This window comes from Protopterus annectens, chromosome 9.part0, assembly GCF_019279795.1.
Source record: "Protopterus annectens isolate FY-2018-M chromosome 9.part0, PAN1.0, whole genome shotgun sequence".
In the NCBI taxonomy this organism is placed as follows: domain Eukaryota; kingdom Metazoa; phylum Chordata; order Ceratodontiformes; family Protopteridae; genus Protopterus; species Protopterus annectens.
This window is the reverse complement of record NC_056743.1, coordinates 1,766,602,130-1,766,621,267: the sequence shown is the minus strand read 5'-3', so window position 1 is coordinate 1,766,621,267 and position 19,138 is coordinate 1,766,602,130. Positions and strand designations below refer to the sequence as shown.

General features: G+C 41.6%; 1 protein-coding gene across 4 annotated transcripts in view; it reads right to left on the bottom strand.

Moving 5' to 3' along the window:
- Positions 1 to 19,138, bottom strand: part of PRKCSH (protein kinase C substrate 80K-H) — a 1,389,498-nt gene that overhangs the window by 421,356 nt on the left and 949,004 nt on the right. For all 4 annotated transcript variants that reach the window (XM_044084622.1, XM_044084620.1, XM_044084623.1 and 1 more), the window contains one exon: positions 7,008 to 7,125. In XM_044084622.1, coding sequence (XP_043940557.1) covers positions 7,008 to 7,125 — 118 coding nt within the window. The remainder of the gene's footprint in view (positions 1 to 7,007; positions 7,126 to 19,138) is intronic.

Below are 19,138 nucleotides of genomic sequence, written 5' to 3'. Positions count from 1 at the left end.
CGCTAAATCAGTTTCATTTTTTTTGGATTAATAAAATCTTTTTGGATGTAACCTGGCCATCGTATTTTGTACTACTAAGAAGTGTTTGGAATTGTGTACGTGAACAAGGAGGACAGCCTTCATTGGTACCTTACAGCGTATTTTTTATATGGTTTGTTGGTGACTGATTTTGCGAATACTGACAAAAATATCAATGTATTTACCACCTATACATATATCATGCCCAATGACTATACTTCAAGTCACATATGGCATTCACTTTTGATCATTATCAATTTAAGCAAATTTACAATGGTTTAGTGGCGAACAAAATATGTACAGCTCACATCTGACCATGTAGTGTATCAGCAATATACAATTAATAAAGAAAGCCTTAGAGCTTCTGATGCACACAAATGCATTTCCATATTAACTGAATTTTCCACCAAACTCTACTTTCTTAATCAACTTTGATCTTTCTCTATCCCTCACTTCTGTATCACCTCATTTACTACCTTTTTCACAAACCAGGATACTTTACTTTTCACATACTCCTTTACTCTTAAATCTTTTACTTAATTTATGCACACAGACACTCCATCTATTACAACGTATTCCCTCTTAACTGTGAATAAAGTTATCCCTCCCTTCTTCCTGCAATATTTGCCTCTGTATTTTCTTTTGCATCACAGGAAGCGTCAACACATCGCACATATTTTGCTTCATCTCTCAGTTTATAATGCAGCCTAAAAAAAAAAGGAGTACACCATCTTCAGACTATAACAGCAGTAATTTATTGGTATGTGTATGCATATCTGTAGGTATATGTAGTCTCAACACACATGCACTCTCTCACACACACACAGTTTACATACCATGTACTCCTTCTCCTGTATTACCCTACAACTCTGTTAACCGCTGAAAAGCTTTAGTGTAATCAACCCAAGCACCACAGTTAGTAAATGGATTAAAATAAAGATGTAAAAAGGGACACAACATCTAGAAGACACCTGTTCATATTTCTCAGCTCTTGCACCATTCTTTACACCTTGATAGCAGACTGAGCAAAACTCTGATCTGTGATATATAACTTTAAGTATCCTGTTTTTGCTTATTTTTAATAGTTATTGCTTACAGATATTTATAGAACTTTTATTGTCTGCTGCATACTTATTACTGTATTTTATAGCTATAAACTAATCTGCATGGTTGTACTAATATTTTCCACCTCACTGGGCCTGATAAATAAATTTTTACTGTCACACTGTTTGTAAATCTTTTCTAGCTAGTTTTTGTTTTGATTTCCTGCCAAGCAGTGTATCATATAACTGGTTTAGTTTCCCACACTCCTTCCCTATTGGTATCCTGTTCTTATACTCGGTGGCTTTGCAGTTCCCCACCCCTACTGTAGATTTGATCTGGGACACTCCTCCCAGTCTAGTGTCATTAGCTCATTCTACCTAATACAGAGAGACTAGGCTTACTTAGGCCCTTGGATCAATAGCCTAGTACCTACCTATGAACATTTGAGAAGGCCAACCCACTTAGTTTCTTAACCTTGAATTGTCTTCTCCTCCTCCTTCCTCCCTTTCCACTATACTAAAAGAAAAATCTAAATGTTACGCTTGTTTCCTGCCTTTCCTGTAACTAGTCTAGTCCAAATATAGATTTGCTGTATCCAGGCCTGTTTGTAAACTTCTGAGCCCCCCAAGCCTTTCTGTGTTGGAGGGAAGCCTTCTAACTTATCAGTGGGAGTGCTAAGCACTAGGCAGCCTATCTACCACAAGAGGAGTGGTTTCTAGCCCAGAAATTGTAACATATTGGCCATCTGGGCAGTTTTGCCATCCCTTTCAACTTTCTGGTTTAAAAGCCCACATTTGAGCTTGTTTCCCATCTTTCCTGTAACTAGTCTAGTCCAGACACAGATTTGCTGTATCCAGGACTGTTTGTAAGCTTCTCAGTGGTGTCAAAGTTTGCTCTTCAAATTTTCCCTTAGAGCTACTAGTTCTCTCCTCTCCTTCATTTTTACAAGCTTATTAATCTAGCACTTTACCAGACGTATTGTAACAATTATTGTAGCGCACAAAAGTGCTACCAGCACTAAATGTTCTACAAGGAAACCACTCCTGTACTTATTCTTAATGTCCATCCCTCCAGGCATGTCTAAAGGTCAGTTCCCTGTGCTTCTCCTATTAACCTGGTGAACTTGGGTATCCTGAGGCAATGTAGCAACTGCCTCATGTACACTGACAACCCTTCTCCTCTTACTCCCAAAGCTAAGACTTGCGAGAGATGCATTTATATATCCAAATTGGAAGCCACACACTCTCCAGCCACGACTGGAATACCTGTTCAAGAGGAGAAGGTCAACACTTGCACCACACCACATGGAACACATATCCCTCCAGAACATACACAAGCACTTCCTTTACATAAAAACAAACCGCACACCCACCTTCATGGAGGCTCTCAATAAAAATAAAAATCTACCCAAACAGCAGAGACATCCAAGGCAGAAACGCCCTCACCCACCACAACACAACACTAATCAAGAGACAGACAAATCTCCTAAACAGTGTGCCACTCAACCCAAGCCCCTAAGGCAAAACAGCATGCCCAACACACTAGTCATAGGTGACTCGATAGTGAGGCACACTGATGTCCCACTCACTAGGATGAATAAGGAGAAAGTAACAGTCAGCTGCCTGTCAGGCGCTAGGATCCGCCACATAACGCACTCACTCAGGTCCCTCAACAACAGGTACAAATATGACTCTGTCATTGCACATGTGGGTGTAAATGACCTGAGACGTACCTCCCTGGACAACATGAAGAGAGACATAGAAAAGCTCTTGGATTATGTAGCCCAGGCGGGTATGACCCTACCCCTGAGCAGCATCCTACCATCACCCAGAATGATACCACAGTACAAGCAAGGAAATGACTGATTTCAACAATTGGCTACATTTCTGGTGTCATTCTAAGGGGGATCCAGTATCCGTCTGCCTGGGACGATATGATTGACAGACCTCGATGCTTTGCCAGAGATGGCCTGCATCTGTCACCCCTGGGTTTCTGGATACTGGCCAAGGCTCTTGCCACCCCTATAGTGCCTTTTTTAGGCGGTGTTTCAAAGACCAAATTACCATCATAACAGCTACAAACAAATGCAATCTGAGGGTCATGTTGCTCAATGCTAGAAGTCTAAATCTCAAAATGCACTCGCTCAAAGCACTCCTCAAAATGGAGAACATCGACATCTGTAATGTCACACAGACCTGGTTTAAGGCAGCAGAAAGCACCCCTACAATACCAGGCTATAAGTCATTCCACACCTTTCGGCCCCAGAACATGGACTGAAGCTCCAAAGGCGGTGGTGTTTCCATATTCATAAAGGAAGTGCACACCTCCAGACTGGGTGCCCAACATAACACATTTGAGATACTTCAGAGATGCAGCTAACATTGGGTAAGACAGTGATTCAGGTTGTAGCCTGCTATAGGTCCCCAACCATGTCCCAAGACTCACACTCCATGTTCCTAAGCACCCTGGAGAATATTAAGGTTCTACCTAACACTCTCATACTGGGCGACTTCAACTATCCTCCATTAACTGGGAAAACTACTCATGTACCAATACACTTGCCCAGTGTTTCCTGGAATTCATTAATTCCAATGCCCTGGACCAGCTCGTTCTTGCTCTCACAAGAGGTAGCAGCATCCTTGACCTGGTCATTACTAACATGGGCGACCATTGCTCTAAACCAATAGTCAACTCCTCCCTGGTTAGATCCGACCACAAACTAATCACCTTGGAAATCCACATTCCTCCCCACCCCCGCAAAGGTAACCACCATGAAAAACGTCTCCAAAACTAACTTTGGGCTCCTAAAAACAGAGGTGGCTAACTTCACTGCATCCATGCAAATGGAGATAAGTTGCATGACTGCCGAATCATACACCAATGCACTATACGAACACTTACACAAATGCATGGATCTCGCCATACCCAATATAACCAACATGTTCTCCTCCAAAAAAGGAAACCAATCCGGTGGTCCCCGCCATAAACAAGCTCTACAACAGAAGGAGGAAACTGATGTGGAGTAAGGTGAAGTCCCAAGACTGGAAAAACACCCTTATCAGCCTCAACAAAAGGTTGAGATCCCTCATCAAATCCTCTAAAGCTAGCTATGAAAACAGAATTGAAGCAGATAGTAAAGACAACCACAAGGCCTTCTACAGTTATGTAGAGAATCTCCACGGCAATACCCAGATTTGCTCTGAGCTACTGAACAATGCTACCTCCTATACCTAGCCAACAGATATTGCCAATATACTGGCCAAAAGATCAATGACAACTTTACCCCTCTCTCTCCCTCTAAGGGACCAGTCACAATACCAGCAGATTGCCACACACCCAGTATTACTGCTGCACAGGTTAAAACAGCACTGTCTAAGGCCAAGAATACAGCTTCTATGGGACCTGACAATATCCCTGGCTGTGTTCTACATGAACTACAGATTGAACTGGCACCTCACCTGTGTGCCCTGTTCAATCACAGCCTCACCTCAGGCTTTGTCCCTACTGAATGGTACACTGCTACAGTCATCCCTCTCCACAAAGGAGGAGTGACTACAGACCCTGGGAACTATCGCCCCATTAGCCTGACAAGTCTGATATGCAAAGCTATGGAATGCATCATCATGGACCTAACAAACAAGGATATAGGGAATCTTCAAACTCTGGATCCCACAAAGTTTGGTTTTGTGAAGGGTAGAATATGCCTGCTCAACTTGGTCAACTACTTTGAGTCAGTCACCAGCGCTGTGGATGAAGACAAGGTGGTTCATACAGCTTACCTTGATCTAGCCAAGGCCTTTGATACCATTTCCCACTCAGGAATCATAGAAAAAAATCACTAAGCTAGGCATTATCCCCTATATCACTAGGTGAGTTGTAAACTGGCTCACAGGTAGAACATACAGTGTGAAAGTAGCTGACTCCAAGACAGACTGCCGACCAGTCACGAGTGGAGTCCCACAGGGTTCGTTCCTGGGTCCTCTCCTGTTTAGTACCTACTTCTCTGAATTCCAGGCCAACACAAAGGGACTCTGGCTGACAAAATTCGCAGACGATTGCAAGTTGGGAGCTATTATTAACTCCCCAAGTGATTTTGACATCCTACAGAAAGGCATCACTGAGACCGACGACTGGTGTCAGAACCATGGCCTTAAGCTCAATGTCAAAAAATGTTTAGTCATCCCCTTTGGGAAAAACCCGGCTCCCATGAATTACCACATCAATGGTAATCCACTGAACACAGAAGGCGTTACAAGAGATCTGGGAACACAGGTTGACAGCAACCTCTCTTTTGACCACCACATTGCCACTGTGGTCAGAAAGTCCTTCTATGTGGCACATCTCATTACTAAGGGTTTTGCATCCAGGAAGAAAGAGGTCATTGTCTCCCTCTACTCTTTAGGCCAATCATGGAGTACAATGCCCCATTTGGCATGTATCTCACTAAACACTTGCAACAACTGGAGGGGCCACAAAAGTACCTCACAAAGAGGATCCTAGGCCTTAAACATTTATCCTATATGGACAGACTAAAAAAAACTCCAACTATTCTCGGTCTCATATCGCCTACTTAGCGGCAATCTCTGCTTGACTTACAAAGCCATGTCTGACCCAGCTCTGTCAGAAATGCTACAGTTGAAGAAATCTCAATCCCTCCGCACCACAAGCTCCAGAGACCTCAACTTCATTACCACAATCAACAGAACATGCTTGAGTTACACGTTCATAACCCAGAGACTGCCCATGCTATGGAACAGACTTCCCAAACATGTCAAGCAGAGCACCTCACTGGCCTTCTTCAAGAGAAATCTTGATGAGTGGATGGGAAATAGAAAATTCACCCCAGGGATCACGCCAGTAGCTTTACTCGACAGGCACTGGGAACTAAGGTCAGGTGGCACAATGCCAGGGTAATCCTATGGGCTAGGGTTGTAAAGGCTCCAGGGCCATTAGCCTAGTACACACCTATGAGCCTATATAATCAATACGGTTGTGCGAATGCAGTTAAAAAAAAAAGTCAATGCTACTGAAGGGTAGGGTGCCCAGCTATATAGTAACTGACCCCAAACACAGATGCAGCAAGCAGACACAAGAGATGGAGGGTCAGTTGAGAGATGAGCAGCTGTACAGTACCTTTCTAACCCTGAAACTAAGGATGTAGTAAGTTTATAAGTGCGCTTGGTGTAGTAAACACATTACAAAGGAAGTGCATCCAGAAATGTATCATCATCACAAATACTGCCTAAAGCAGCTTGAGAACATACATTAACAGATACAAAAGCTACAGCCCATGTAGATGTGACCACTAATGGTCCCTGAGATGATAATTTAAATAAACTCACACAACAAACAGAAGGACCAAATCCTATCAGTGTTCAAGCATAACGGTCTGTTTCAGACAGCTAAATCAGTCTCACATTTCGCTTCAGCTGAACAAGAGTCAACAAAAACACTATCAAATGAAATGGGCAAACATCAAGCTTGTCACAAAACTGCAAATGGACACAGGAAAAGTGGAAGCATTTCAGTGTCTCTGCTAGGCTACAGCTTTACAGCACCACTTAGTCATGTAGCACTAGACATATGTTGTCAGTCATCACTCTAAAGGATCAAATAAATACCTTCACCTGCAGGGTCACAGAACGTGTGTCTTAGCACAACTGATACAATCAGCCACGGAGAAAACAGATCTGCAGACAGTTCCACCAGGTCCAAGAAGTTACTGGAAAAAGCAGCTCAAATTCTCTTGCTGTCTACTAGTACTTTCATGCACAGTAGCGGCTACTGAGTGGAGGACACTTAAGTGGCCATTAAAAGGTATCAGATTAGTATTCAATGACATAAATCAGAGGTGACAAGTACTGCAACACTAGTACAAACTGTAAACTGTAAATGAAAATATCACAGGAAATGGCTACAGCAATACAAAGCAAATAAATGCTCACCCTCCACCAGATTCTGGGTATGTTCATCATAAAGAGGCATTTTCTCTTCCTCATCTTCCTTTTTCGTTGCCTGTGTAGTTCGAATATACTCTTCTGGTGACTCTCTAATAAATCGATCCTACAGGAAAAAGAAGGCTTACTCATGTGCTTCCAACATATTGCATACAAAGTCAAACTTAACTTGCAACACAGCTACCGCTTGGGATGCGTGGGGTCAGTCATCATGAGCGCTAATACTTGGGAAACTCAGGAAGGGGAGAAATCAGATATCTAAGGAAGAGTTCGGTTTCATTTTGGTACTGTTCAGAACACGACTAGATGCATAACTCATAGAATGTCAGACTTGGAACTGGAGTGATCAGTCAATATGAACTGCAACCACTGGAACACAGATTAGGAAACGAAGTAATCTGGCATCCTAGGAAAAGGGGCAGGCTGATACTCTTTCACGAGTGGGGCAGCATTTATGAAATGTCAACTAGGGATACACGTGCACTTAAGCATACAGACAGTTACTGGACATCTACAAAATGATGCTCAACTAACAAATAATGATCTTGGCACGTCTGAGTCCACACTCAGCAGTGCCATCTTGTTGCTTTGACTTAAATCAAACCCTAAAGATGGATACCCACCGAGATCCACATACACAGTCTAAACTACAGCAGAAAGTACACAGCAATTGTCAGAAATCTAAAACATAGCTAGACATACAAAAAAGTGTCACAAAGCAAAGTGGAAAACATGATGCAATAAAAATCTCCCATGGAACAGATACTGAAGCAAAAGCTACAAACAAACGACGTAACTGTAGACTTCACAATCCCCCCTTCTCTCTCTGTGCAGGAAAAAAGTAAGCTAACATTCGGCACAGAGATTTAGCAATCAATATACCAACATTCCTCCATGAAGGGCTTTTAGAAGCCCAAAGGTGACCCCCCCCCCCCCCACTAGTGAGGTAGACCAACGGCTGCTTTTTAGCAACTTACCACAGTATACTGTAAATTATCTGGGTTTGAGAGAATTTTTATTCCACTGATTTTGAGGCAAACTCCCTTTTCTGCAACAGTGTTGTGGAGTTAATTGCCTCAGCCAAAAATGATTACCTATGGTACACATTACCTGAAGCATGTCACCCATTATGCCACCAGTTATAAATTATAAATACAGCATGATTACAGTACACTGTCAAGGCAATATGACATGGCAAGAATTTCTCCTGCGAGGATACTGCATGACTTATCTAATTCTGACTGTGAGTGGTGAGAATGCTCCTTGTTCTTCCACCAGAACAATCAAATTGCTACTAATCAGGTAGGTTTTCAGGTGAAACATCACTGAAGATAACTGGTTTCAGAAATGAATCTTTCTCCAAGTGCTCAAATTTTAGAGCTACTTTTGCAGAAAGGATTTTCCAAAAAATCTCATTTATTTCATGAATAGTCTGTAGGGTGGCATTTTCCATGCTGGATGCCAAATAAAGAAGGCATGTGGTTTACTTTGCCTGGCAACACAGAGAAGCTGTCATACTTTGGCCGGTGTCCAAAGGAAGCATCCTGCTGCACTATCCTTGATGGTTCCAAGACAAGGCCATTTTTTTTTTCTGTAGCTTTCTTGGTGCAACAACCATTTTGCATCACTATTTGCCAGGTCCAATCTTACATACAAAAATGCATACTGTATTTAGGTAGGGAATAACTTAGGTGTCAATGCTATACTGCCAAGAAAGCCTCCAGTTTTGTGTTACTGCTAACCAGTAATGGAGCACAGTAAGGTCAAGAAAGAATCGCTCACCTGAACAATGACTTGACCTTTGTTAAACCAGTATTGTGACAAATCTGCCAGACCCGCCATCCCACACATTTTGCCTTAGATGGGGGACAACACCACCATGGGAATTACTTACTTTGCAAAAACACAATGTTCAAGGAATTAATTTTTCACAGCTTTGACAGACTGGAGCCAAAAGATGATGAAGAGGCTCCCGTGCACGTTAGTAAATGATTTGGAAGCTCTTTTATGCAAAGTTCTTCAAACACCTCTGGCATCAGGACATGCTTTTGATTTTATTCCTTTTGGAGTTTGAGGGTGTACATCCAGCTAGTGCAGATGCATGCTTTCCAACATTCTCAACTTCTTCAAAAACATTATTTCCAACTCCTTGTACTGTCAAGTTTTGCACAATCAAATGATAGGTCTTCAGCCAGGAGTACATGTTCCAAATGGGAATCAGACAGCTGATTCTGATCAGTTTCCGGTTCTACACATGATATGCACACAGAATTTGTTCTTACAATATAATTTGGATGCAAACATTTTAAATTATAGCAATTCTTGTGTTATCCGATAGTTTTAGTTTCCGCTGAAAGATGTAACCTATTTTGTGTGTCCATAAATCTTAAGGCTTGACTTTTGTTTGTTTTTTGAGACAGAGGCCACTACCTCATTGTGGAACATGCAGTTGCTTCACTCGATCAGTACCAAATTCTTCATTTACTTTGGGATTCTCAATTTCACATGTATTTTTATTTTCTGACTTCTTTGGTATCATTTCTGGTAAGCCTTTAATTTCATTGCCATCATTTTAATTTATGTACAGGTTCTCCATTTCTATCTTGATTTTACAAAGCCTGGCGTGATTCATCCTTGCAAAAGCACCTGGAGCGGCCGCAAAAGTACCTCACAAAGAGGATCCTAGGCCTTAAATATTTATCCTATATGGACAGACTCAAAAAACTCCAACTATTCTGTCTCATATCGCCTACTTAGAGGCGATATCTGCTTGACTTACAAAGCCATGTCTGACCCAGCTCTGCTAGAAATGCTACAGCTAAAGAAGTCCCAATCCCTCCGCTCCACACATCCAGTGACCTCAATCTCATTACCACAATGAACAGAACATGCTGGAGGGACAGGTTCATAACATAGAGACTTACCCATGCTATGGAATAGACTTCCCATACATGTCAAGCAGAGCACCTCACTGGCCCTCTTCAAGAGAGATCTTGAGTGGATGGGAAATAGAAAATTCACCCCAGGGATCACGCCAGTGGCTTTACTCGACAGACACTGGGAACTAAGGTCGGGTGGCATGATGCCAGGGTAATCCTATGGGCTAGGCTTGTAAAGGCTCCGGGGCCATTAGCCTAGTACACACCTATGAAGACATGGCCAATGACAACTCCACGCCTTTTCCACTCTGCACAGTCAGCCCTTTTGTAGTTTGCCTTCCCTCCCATTTTGAACCTTTCAGTTGTTGTGTACAGTTGTTTCCATAGTGCTCAGAGAATTCTAGAACATTCAGCTTCGGCAAACATTTTCCTCAACGCACAATACTCAAATGTTCTCCTACAGCTATGCTTCTTTTGGTTCCTTCAGAAGCAGGCAAATTATCAATTAGAACACACAGGAGATTTGGGTCCCGAACATATGAGTGGATATGAAGGGCAGCCATATGTATTCTGCATAGTATTCTTCCCATCAGACCCCAACCAAATACAGTTTTCTCAGTCATATACACCAATAAACTTGACTTTTAATATTTCTGTTAGGGCCTGACTTCTCTTATTTGGAGTCATCTGCTTCACTGGTTACATACTGCCTTGGCCATGGTTTCAACAATGAAGTCCTCTGCCATACCTCTAATTACATCATTACTGAATTCTTCACCAGTGTCAATAATTAAATGTTGAGTGGATCATGCCTGGTTACACAGTAGCAAATACTATTTTGTTTTTTTATCTTCTACAATCTGTAATGCTTCAGGCACTGAAACGTGTAAACATGAAGGTACCTAGTTGCCAGCTTAAGGTTCATGGAAGTTCACAGCAACTGTTTCTTACTCCTAGGCCAGAAGCATGCCAACAATGGGCACAGGCTTAGGTGAGCTATACTTTAGGCAATCACCACAACTACTGACAACCTACCTGTTTCAAAATACATTCTGGGTCCTTGTTTTGTGAACTACAAAGGAGTTTCTATAGTCTAGCTACAGAAACATGTACAAAGCGAAGATGAATTTTTGTTAAAAGTGTTTTGATTCTAGTCTTTGGTCACATTCTCTAACACAGTGAGTACTTCATTCTCACTAGGAATCTCATTAGGGTCTTTGTCTAGAAAGTTGACATAGTAATGTCCAGAGCTGTGGGAATTCAACAGTTATCAGCTGTTTAATCATCACTGCTTTGTGATTTTCTACTTCCAGGATTGTTTCTGCCCTGTTTAAGGGTATCTTACTCAGCAACAAATGTATCGTTAACTGGGACTACTTTCATTTCAGTATCACACTTATCCTGTTTTTGTTGGTCATTTTTAGCCCTTGGTAGAAGCACACTACTTTTCCAGCAACAAACTTGAAGTCCTACTAATACATGCATCAGTTTTCACTACGTTTTCCATCTCACTGACTCGAGTCTACTTGTATATTTTGACAACTATTTTTCTCCACAAATGGTGCAGGTGCAAAAATCTCAGCTTAAGGATTCACCTACAAAAATCTGCATCAGAGACATGTTCTTTGGCAAATAAACGTATGGTTTACTCTTCTACTCCTTCAATATTTTGTTTTCCTCTGTTACGTTAACTTGCCCATCTTTGGACAGCGACAGGCACAATAACATTCAGCACATTTTGACCTCCTGCTATACATATTAATGGATTCTTACCTGGTAATGGCAGTCCCACTGAGCTCTTCTGTCTGCCCAACTTACTACTATGTTTTGTAAAATATGTAATGTCCCAGACTTAGGTTAGTATCCACTGCAGTACCTGATGCCTTTTCTCTGAAAATACACTTTAAGGCTGACTTAACTGAGGTTAAATAAGTTCAGTGCACACTGTTTATATTAATTCTTTCACATTTAAATGTTCAGTATCTTAACAGCTTAAAAGGAAAGCAGTGCATTTGGCAGCATCAAATTATATTTACTCATCCAACAAAATCAATTATGTAATCTGTCACAAAAACACTCACTCTGATAATATGATCATACTCAGAATGTGCCCCATAAAGCTGATCTTTTTCCTTTCTGAAGGATATAGCAACAGCTCTAGTTATTAATGCTGACAAATTCACCTGTTTTCAAACTCTCTGTTGAAATTTCCATAGATGTTTCTCTGGCTCTTCCATTAAGTCACTGCAAGGGCATCTTTCATTTTTCCAGCTTGGTAACTAAAGTCCAAAACAATCTCTTTTTCCAGTTTTCAAGGGATTTATCTTCATAAACACCACAGGTTTTTATAGTTGGAAACCATCCTCTGCTTCCAGTGAAAAGGATGATTGAACTATTTAAGTTTTCAAGACATCTATTGTTCTTTCAAACATCTCAGAGGAGTGCACACAGAAAATTCATGGACACACACACAAGCGCACAGAAGTCCAAACCACAACAAAAAATATACATAGTCATTAGCACTTTCAGAAAGCCAAAAACATTATTGAAAACTGTCAAAGAAGCAAGTTTCCCCACAGAATAAGATACTGCATTGAAAGCCACAAACAACTGAAATTTCAGAATTAACAAAGACAGCATACCACTAAAAGACAGCCTAGTCGGTGCTTTCATCCACACATTCTAGGAGAAGAGGTGCACAAGATATAAACGTAAGGAAACACCATGTACTTTTACAACAACTGGAGGGAGTGTGGGACCCAATGGTCGGAAGCAGATGGCAATGCCGTAACGGAAAAGGAAAGGTGGTTCAAGTAACATTAATGGAAATATCTTTTAAGAATGATGGTGAAGCTAAAGAAAGACACGGGTACTAGGATAGTAAAATTAAGTTAACCAAAAATTCAGAGTACTTGGTAGCAGGAGGAAATGAAAAACATCTGCCAAATAGGGAGGAAAGAAATGTACAAGCTGCAAGGTGGGAGCCCAGCTCACTACATACCAGCACCTACTGAAGATGGAAGTGCTTGGCATGCAGAGTACTGGCCAGGGGTGTGTGGTTGGTTCTGCCAATCCACGTCCACACAGCAGCTTTCATGGAGATGTAAAGCAAGCTGTTCAGTGCAAACTTGTAGGTCAGTCACCGGAGAGGGACTGGGGTCAGGAAACAGGAAATTACTCATGGCTGCAATGCAATCATCTGTCTGCCTGCTGATAGCAGAGATGTAGGCATAGGGACACCAATTGGTCAGCAAGCAAAAGCTGAGAAAAACAAAAACATTCTTCCACAGCATTCAAACATGTCTTCAAGATGGAGCTTGTCCTAAATATAGCCAAAACCACAGCCAAGTTTTTTTTTTTTTTTTTTTTTTTTAACCTGTAATGATACTTAGTTAGGTAGTCTGTCACACCAAGTTTTATTTATTTATTTTTAAATATCCTGTTTCTGTCCCACATGCTTTTACGCCATTTAGCCATGATTGTGACCAAGCACATTTGTTCCTCATCACCAGGGTGAAAGCTGGTCATGGCATGTTTACCATCTATTCAGCAGATTTTTTTTTTCTATTTTCTCATACTACTCCTCTAGCAGTTGACATGTAGGTTTGCAGACACAAGGACCTTGCCTTTCCTCGTGTACTTTTCTGTGTAAAGCTAATGAAGGCTGCCATGTAGACATGCCTTTGCAGAATTAAGTGCATTTCCCTGGCCTTGCATGCTGCTTTCCTCTCTATCCACTACCTTGTTAGCAACTGGATTACATTTTCCTTACAATTAGTATTCAAGATTGTGAGTTAAAAGTTGTTAAAGGCTTTACCCTCTAACCCTTCCTTCTTGTATGATGTAGAGGGCAGTATATTACCAGTAAACAATGAGAGTTTAAACTCATCATTTTTTCATTATCCTTTTAGGCCCAATTTCCTAACCAACATAGCCAATGGTCCAGGATATAAAGCAAAATGTAGTGGTGACTTTGGACATCCTTGCCTAGTTTCTCTAAAAATTATCAAAATTAGAGGCATATCCGCAATGCATTCTAACTCTAGCTCATGGTTTGGGAAAAAAAAAAAAAACATTTAACATTTCAACAAACTCTAATGATATGACACAGTAAGGCCTTACTATGTTTAATGCGAATGGCTGCCAAAATACCAACTATTAGAAAATGGAAATCTAAGAAGTACTGAATATTGTAAAGTAGATAAAAGAACTGGATGTGGGATCCTTAGAAAAAAGAAAGGGAAAACTATGTAGAGGTAAACGGGATCTGTTGGAACAAAACATGCAAAATAATCTTCAAGAGGAGGAGTGAGATTTAAGGGAAGGAAGGAAATGAACAATTTATGTAACAGAGTGAACGCCAGTTGTGAAAAAGGAAACCTAACACTGCATGAAAAATACTGCCATGGTTAATTTTCTTTCAAGTATGTGCATGCTGCAGTACTCTTAACATGAGGGAGACTGCAAAAGCTCAGGAAGAAGAGAGGGAGGAGGATCAACTTGAGGCACTGACAGAACAAGAGAATGTAAGTTAATATACAGTTTCTAAAGTAAAAGAAGTCTAATAATTATTGCCATTTATTAAGTACAATCCACCACCTGTTTTCCAAAAGTCAACAACTTTAGGAGAAATCAAGAGGAACAGAACTAAAATTTGAGTCAAAATCAGGAACAGCTGAGAAGTATGCCCACGAAGAATGGCCCAGGAAAACACAGCTCTAGCCCTGGATTTGACATCCAACTTCTAGTGCTTAGTAAAAGTATGCACAGCAGTCCAATTAGCTGCCTCAAGGACATAATTGGTATTATACCATGACCCCCCATTAATATTCCAAAACGTGCATGTTGATTAGCCAGCGTGCACGTTGTAAATCGACTTATACTAATGGAAAAAGGTCCGGTCGCCTGGACTTTTTCCATTACTATAAGTCTCTTTTAAAACACTGTCTCGCTATGTTAAAAGAGTTTAACATAGCGACACAGGTTTAAAAAAAGCAACAGAGATCTCCGTTGCTTTTTTTAAAGCTGTCTCGCTATGTTAAACTCCTTTAACATAGCGACACAGTGTGTAAAAATCAACGGAGATCTTGCTTTCTCCGTTGCTTTTTTTTTAAACCTGTCTCGCTATGTTAAATGGGTTTAACATAGCGAGACAGCTTTAAAATAAGCAACGGACATCTCCGTTGCTTATTTTAAAGCTGTCTAGCTATGTTAATCCCATTTAACATAGCGAAACAGTAAAAAGCAACGGAGATCTTGCTTTCTCCGTTGCTTTTGGCCACAGCTCTGATGTACTGCGTAGGCATGCGCAGTACATCAGAACTGCCGCGGATACCAGACAGCTGCGGAAGGGCAGCAAAGAGGCATTATACAATGCCATTATTTAAGAAAAGTAATTATTTCTTTTTTAAATAATGTCATAGTATAATAGCAATAACCCGCTTCTGGGTGTGGGTAATGTGCCCTCGGGACCAAACCACGCCAACCGTGGGTAAATCCCGCATTACCCACACCCAGGTGTGGGTTATTGCTATATTCAAACCCTTGAAAAAAGTGCAAGAAGAAGCCACAGCACTAGTAGAGTGAGCCTTGACCAGAGAAGGAACACTCTTAACCATGATAGGAATAACAAAAGGAAATGGCTTTAGCAATCCAAGAGGAAATAGTCTGCTTGGAAACTAACAAACCCAATGATCTACGATGAAAAGAAACAAAAAGCTGATCAGATTTTTGAAAAGGTTTAGTTTTGTCCAAATAAAATCTGAGTTGTCTATGCACATCTAAAGTGTGCAACACTTTCTCACTAGTGGATTGTGAAGAAGGGAAAAAGTGGGCAAATTAATAGACTGATTAAGTGACCATTCACTCACCATCTTAGGACTAAGAGGAGGATTAGTAAGAAGGGACACACTGTCCTTATGAAAAACAGTAAAAGGAGGACAGCCATAAGGGCTTGAAGCTCAGACTCCTGTCTAGCAGACGTAACGGCCAACAAAAGAACAGACTTTCAAGAACAATGGTGTAAGGAAGCTGAAGGCTCAAAAGGAGCCTTTGTCACTTTCTCCAAAACAAGATTAAGATCCCAGGAAGGAGGGACAGGCTTCTATAGCAGGTCTAATATGAAGGACTCCTTTAAAAAACTGTTTGGCCTCGAACCTAGAGGTCAAAAGAGGAGCTAAAGGCAAACAAACAGAAACTGCTGAAAGATGGGCTTTAATAAAAGACTATGCCAACCCAGCATTGAGCAATTCACACAAAGAGAGAACAAAAAGGGACATCCACAGTAAGTGGGTCCAGGTTACAAGAAAGACGCTAAACAGAAAATACTTCCATTTGGACAAGTAGGATTTCCTAGTAGTGGGTTGCCTGGCTTCCTGCAGAACTCAAAGCACGTCCTCAGAAAAATGGTGCCTAGAGGGAATCAAAATCCCATCACCCAGAGTGTCAGTTGAAAAGTGGACAATTAGGGATGGATGAGAGATCCCATGTCTTGGGTGACAAGATCCACCCTGTGAGGTAACTTGTGATGACTGCCCCTGGGTAAATACAGAACAGGGAACTAATGCTGTCTGAACCAAAAAAGAGTCACCAGCAAGATTTTGGGAACATCCTGTTTTATTTTGCAAAGGACTTTTGGAATGAGAGGAAGAGAAGGGAAGGCATAAATAAACATCCCCTTCTAAGGGCTTCTGACTTCCAGGTCAGAGGACATGGTGCCCTGGCATAAAATTGAGGAAGTTGCCTGTTCAGAGGGGAGACAAAGATCTAATTGAGAAATACCCCACTGGCAGATAATGTCCAGAAACACACCCTGTAAAGCATCCACTTGTGAGATTGTGTTATGGACCTGCTCAGGCAGTCTGTCACAAAATTCTGACTTGAAGGAATGTACACTGCCTGAAGTGTCACTTGGTACTTAACAGCTAGCTCCCAAACCTGAAGAGCCAATCTGCAAAGAAGACAGGGCGTTGTCCCACTGTGTTTGTTGATGTACTATATCACTGTGGTACTGTCTGTAAAGATCTTCACGGGCCCTGGAGAAAACAGAGGATGGAAAGAGTTACAGCCAAAATAAGAGCTCTCATCTCCTTGATACTGATGTGGTCCTTCTGTTGCTGAGGACACCAGAGGACCTGTACCTTTAGGTTCCTAAAGGAAGCCCCTAACCCGCATCTGTGAACAGCTCCTGAGAGGGAAGCAGGGGTCATACTCCTCAACTTCTTAGGAAATCTGGGCAAAACCTGACGTAATGGGGGGGGACAGAGGCCCAAAAATAGGGACAGATTTAAAGTACTACTCTTATAAACTTAGAAAATTGCTAGAATAAAAGGACTTGTGTCAGCATGCATTTTCTGAAGGATGTAAAGTCTGAAACTCAACTGTATGTCATTATTTAGTGAACTCAATCCTCAGATCAACCCAAAGATTTGCCAGAAAAATGCACATTTTATGAGGAAAAGGCCAAAAATATGAGACAAACATCTGGACATTCTGTGAAAATCTGGACAGTTGAGAGGTATTCTGGTGGTTGAAAGGGGAGTCCTGGATTCAAAGTCAGTTGGCGAATCTACCACAAATTCCAACTTGAGACATGGAAGAGGAAGAATTGGAAACTCAAGAGGATGAGAATGCTGAAGCCAAACTGACTTTAGATACCACTGAAGCTTTCCTATGTGCAATTTGGGGAAGCATAGTGATGGTGAATGCAATGAAACCCAGAGCCCTCGGAAATTCCCTGGCTAAAATCAAAGTCAGAGGAAGAAGGGACCGAAAAAAGGAGATCACAGTCAAAGCCTTGGGAGGAGGCAGGGATACTAGTATAGAAACAGCCTGGATCCTACATCCCAAAAAAAACATGATCCTGTGACTGGGACAGGAAGGACGTTTGAACATTTACAGTGAACCCCAGGTTTTGCAATGAGTGATGGCAAACTGAAGGTGCTGCAAAACAATCTCTGCAGAAGAGGCTTGAATACGCAAATTATCTAAAAAAAAAGGAAAGACCTGAATGCCCTTGAGCCTGCAAAAAGCAATCACATGAGCTAGGCATTTGGTGAATACCCTTGGGGCAGTAGAGAGGCCAAAGCAGAGAATTGAAAATGCCAGGAAGCAACAGAGAAACGTAAATAATTCAAGAAAAGGGAATGAACAGAGATATGGAGGTTAAATATCCTTGAGATCCAGAGAAACTACAAAAGCCTGAGAAAACAGCAGAGAGAACAAAGTCAGAAAGGATAACATTCTAAAGAAAAAACCTTTGGAAAGGTATTTAGATGAGAAAGATGCAGACTGGGTCTCCAAATGCCCTCTTTCCTGGGAATCAAAAACATTCTAGAATAAAACCCTTCCCCATTTGAGCAGCTGGAACCTTTTGAATAGTTTCCAGAGTCAAAAGACCCCGAAGCACCTCAGGAAAAAGTCCAGTTGGTCTTGAGGTGGCTGAAGAATGCCCATGAAAGGTGGAAGAGCTTTCCAAACCATGAAATACCCCTGGCAAATAATGGAAAGAACCCAAAAATCTGGATTATGCTTAACCAAACACGAACAGACACAGAAAGATGGTGTGAAAGAGAAATGTGGTTGGGAAGAACTGGTTAGTCAGACAGCACCTGGTTTGTCAGGAAAGGAAGGCTTCTGAACAGGAGGATTGTGTGTAGACTTAGCTGTGGGAACCCTCCTGCCACCCTTCTCATCTTTAAGAGGAGGGCAAGACTGCCTTCTAACAAAAAACAGTTTATTGGGATAGTTACTGGGAGTTGCATTGTATCTTTGTGGACTTAGAGAAAACATATGACAGGGTGCCTTGAGAGGAGTTGTGGTATTGTATGAGGAAGTCAGGAATAGCAGAGAAGTATGTAAGAGTGGTACAAGATATGTACAAGGCTAGTGCGACAGCGGTGAGATCTGCAGTGGGAGTGACAGATGTGTTGAAGGTGGATGTGGGATTACATCAAGGATCAGCTCTGAGCCCTTTCTTATTTGCAGTGGTGATGGACAGGTTGACAGATGAGATCAGACAGGAGGCCCCGTGGACTATGACGTTTGCAGATGACATTGAGATATGTAGTGAGAGTAGGGAACAGGTTGAGGAGACCCTGGAGAGGTGGAGATATGCTCTAGAGAGGAGAGGAATGAAGGTCAGCAGGACTAAGAGAATATGTGTGTGTGAATGAGAGGGAGGATAGAGGAATGGTGAGGATGCAGGGAGTGGAGTTGGCAAAGGTGGATGAATTTAAATAC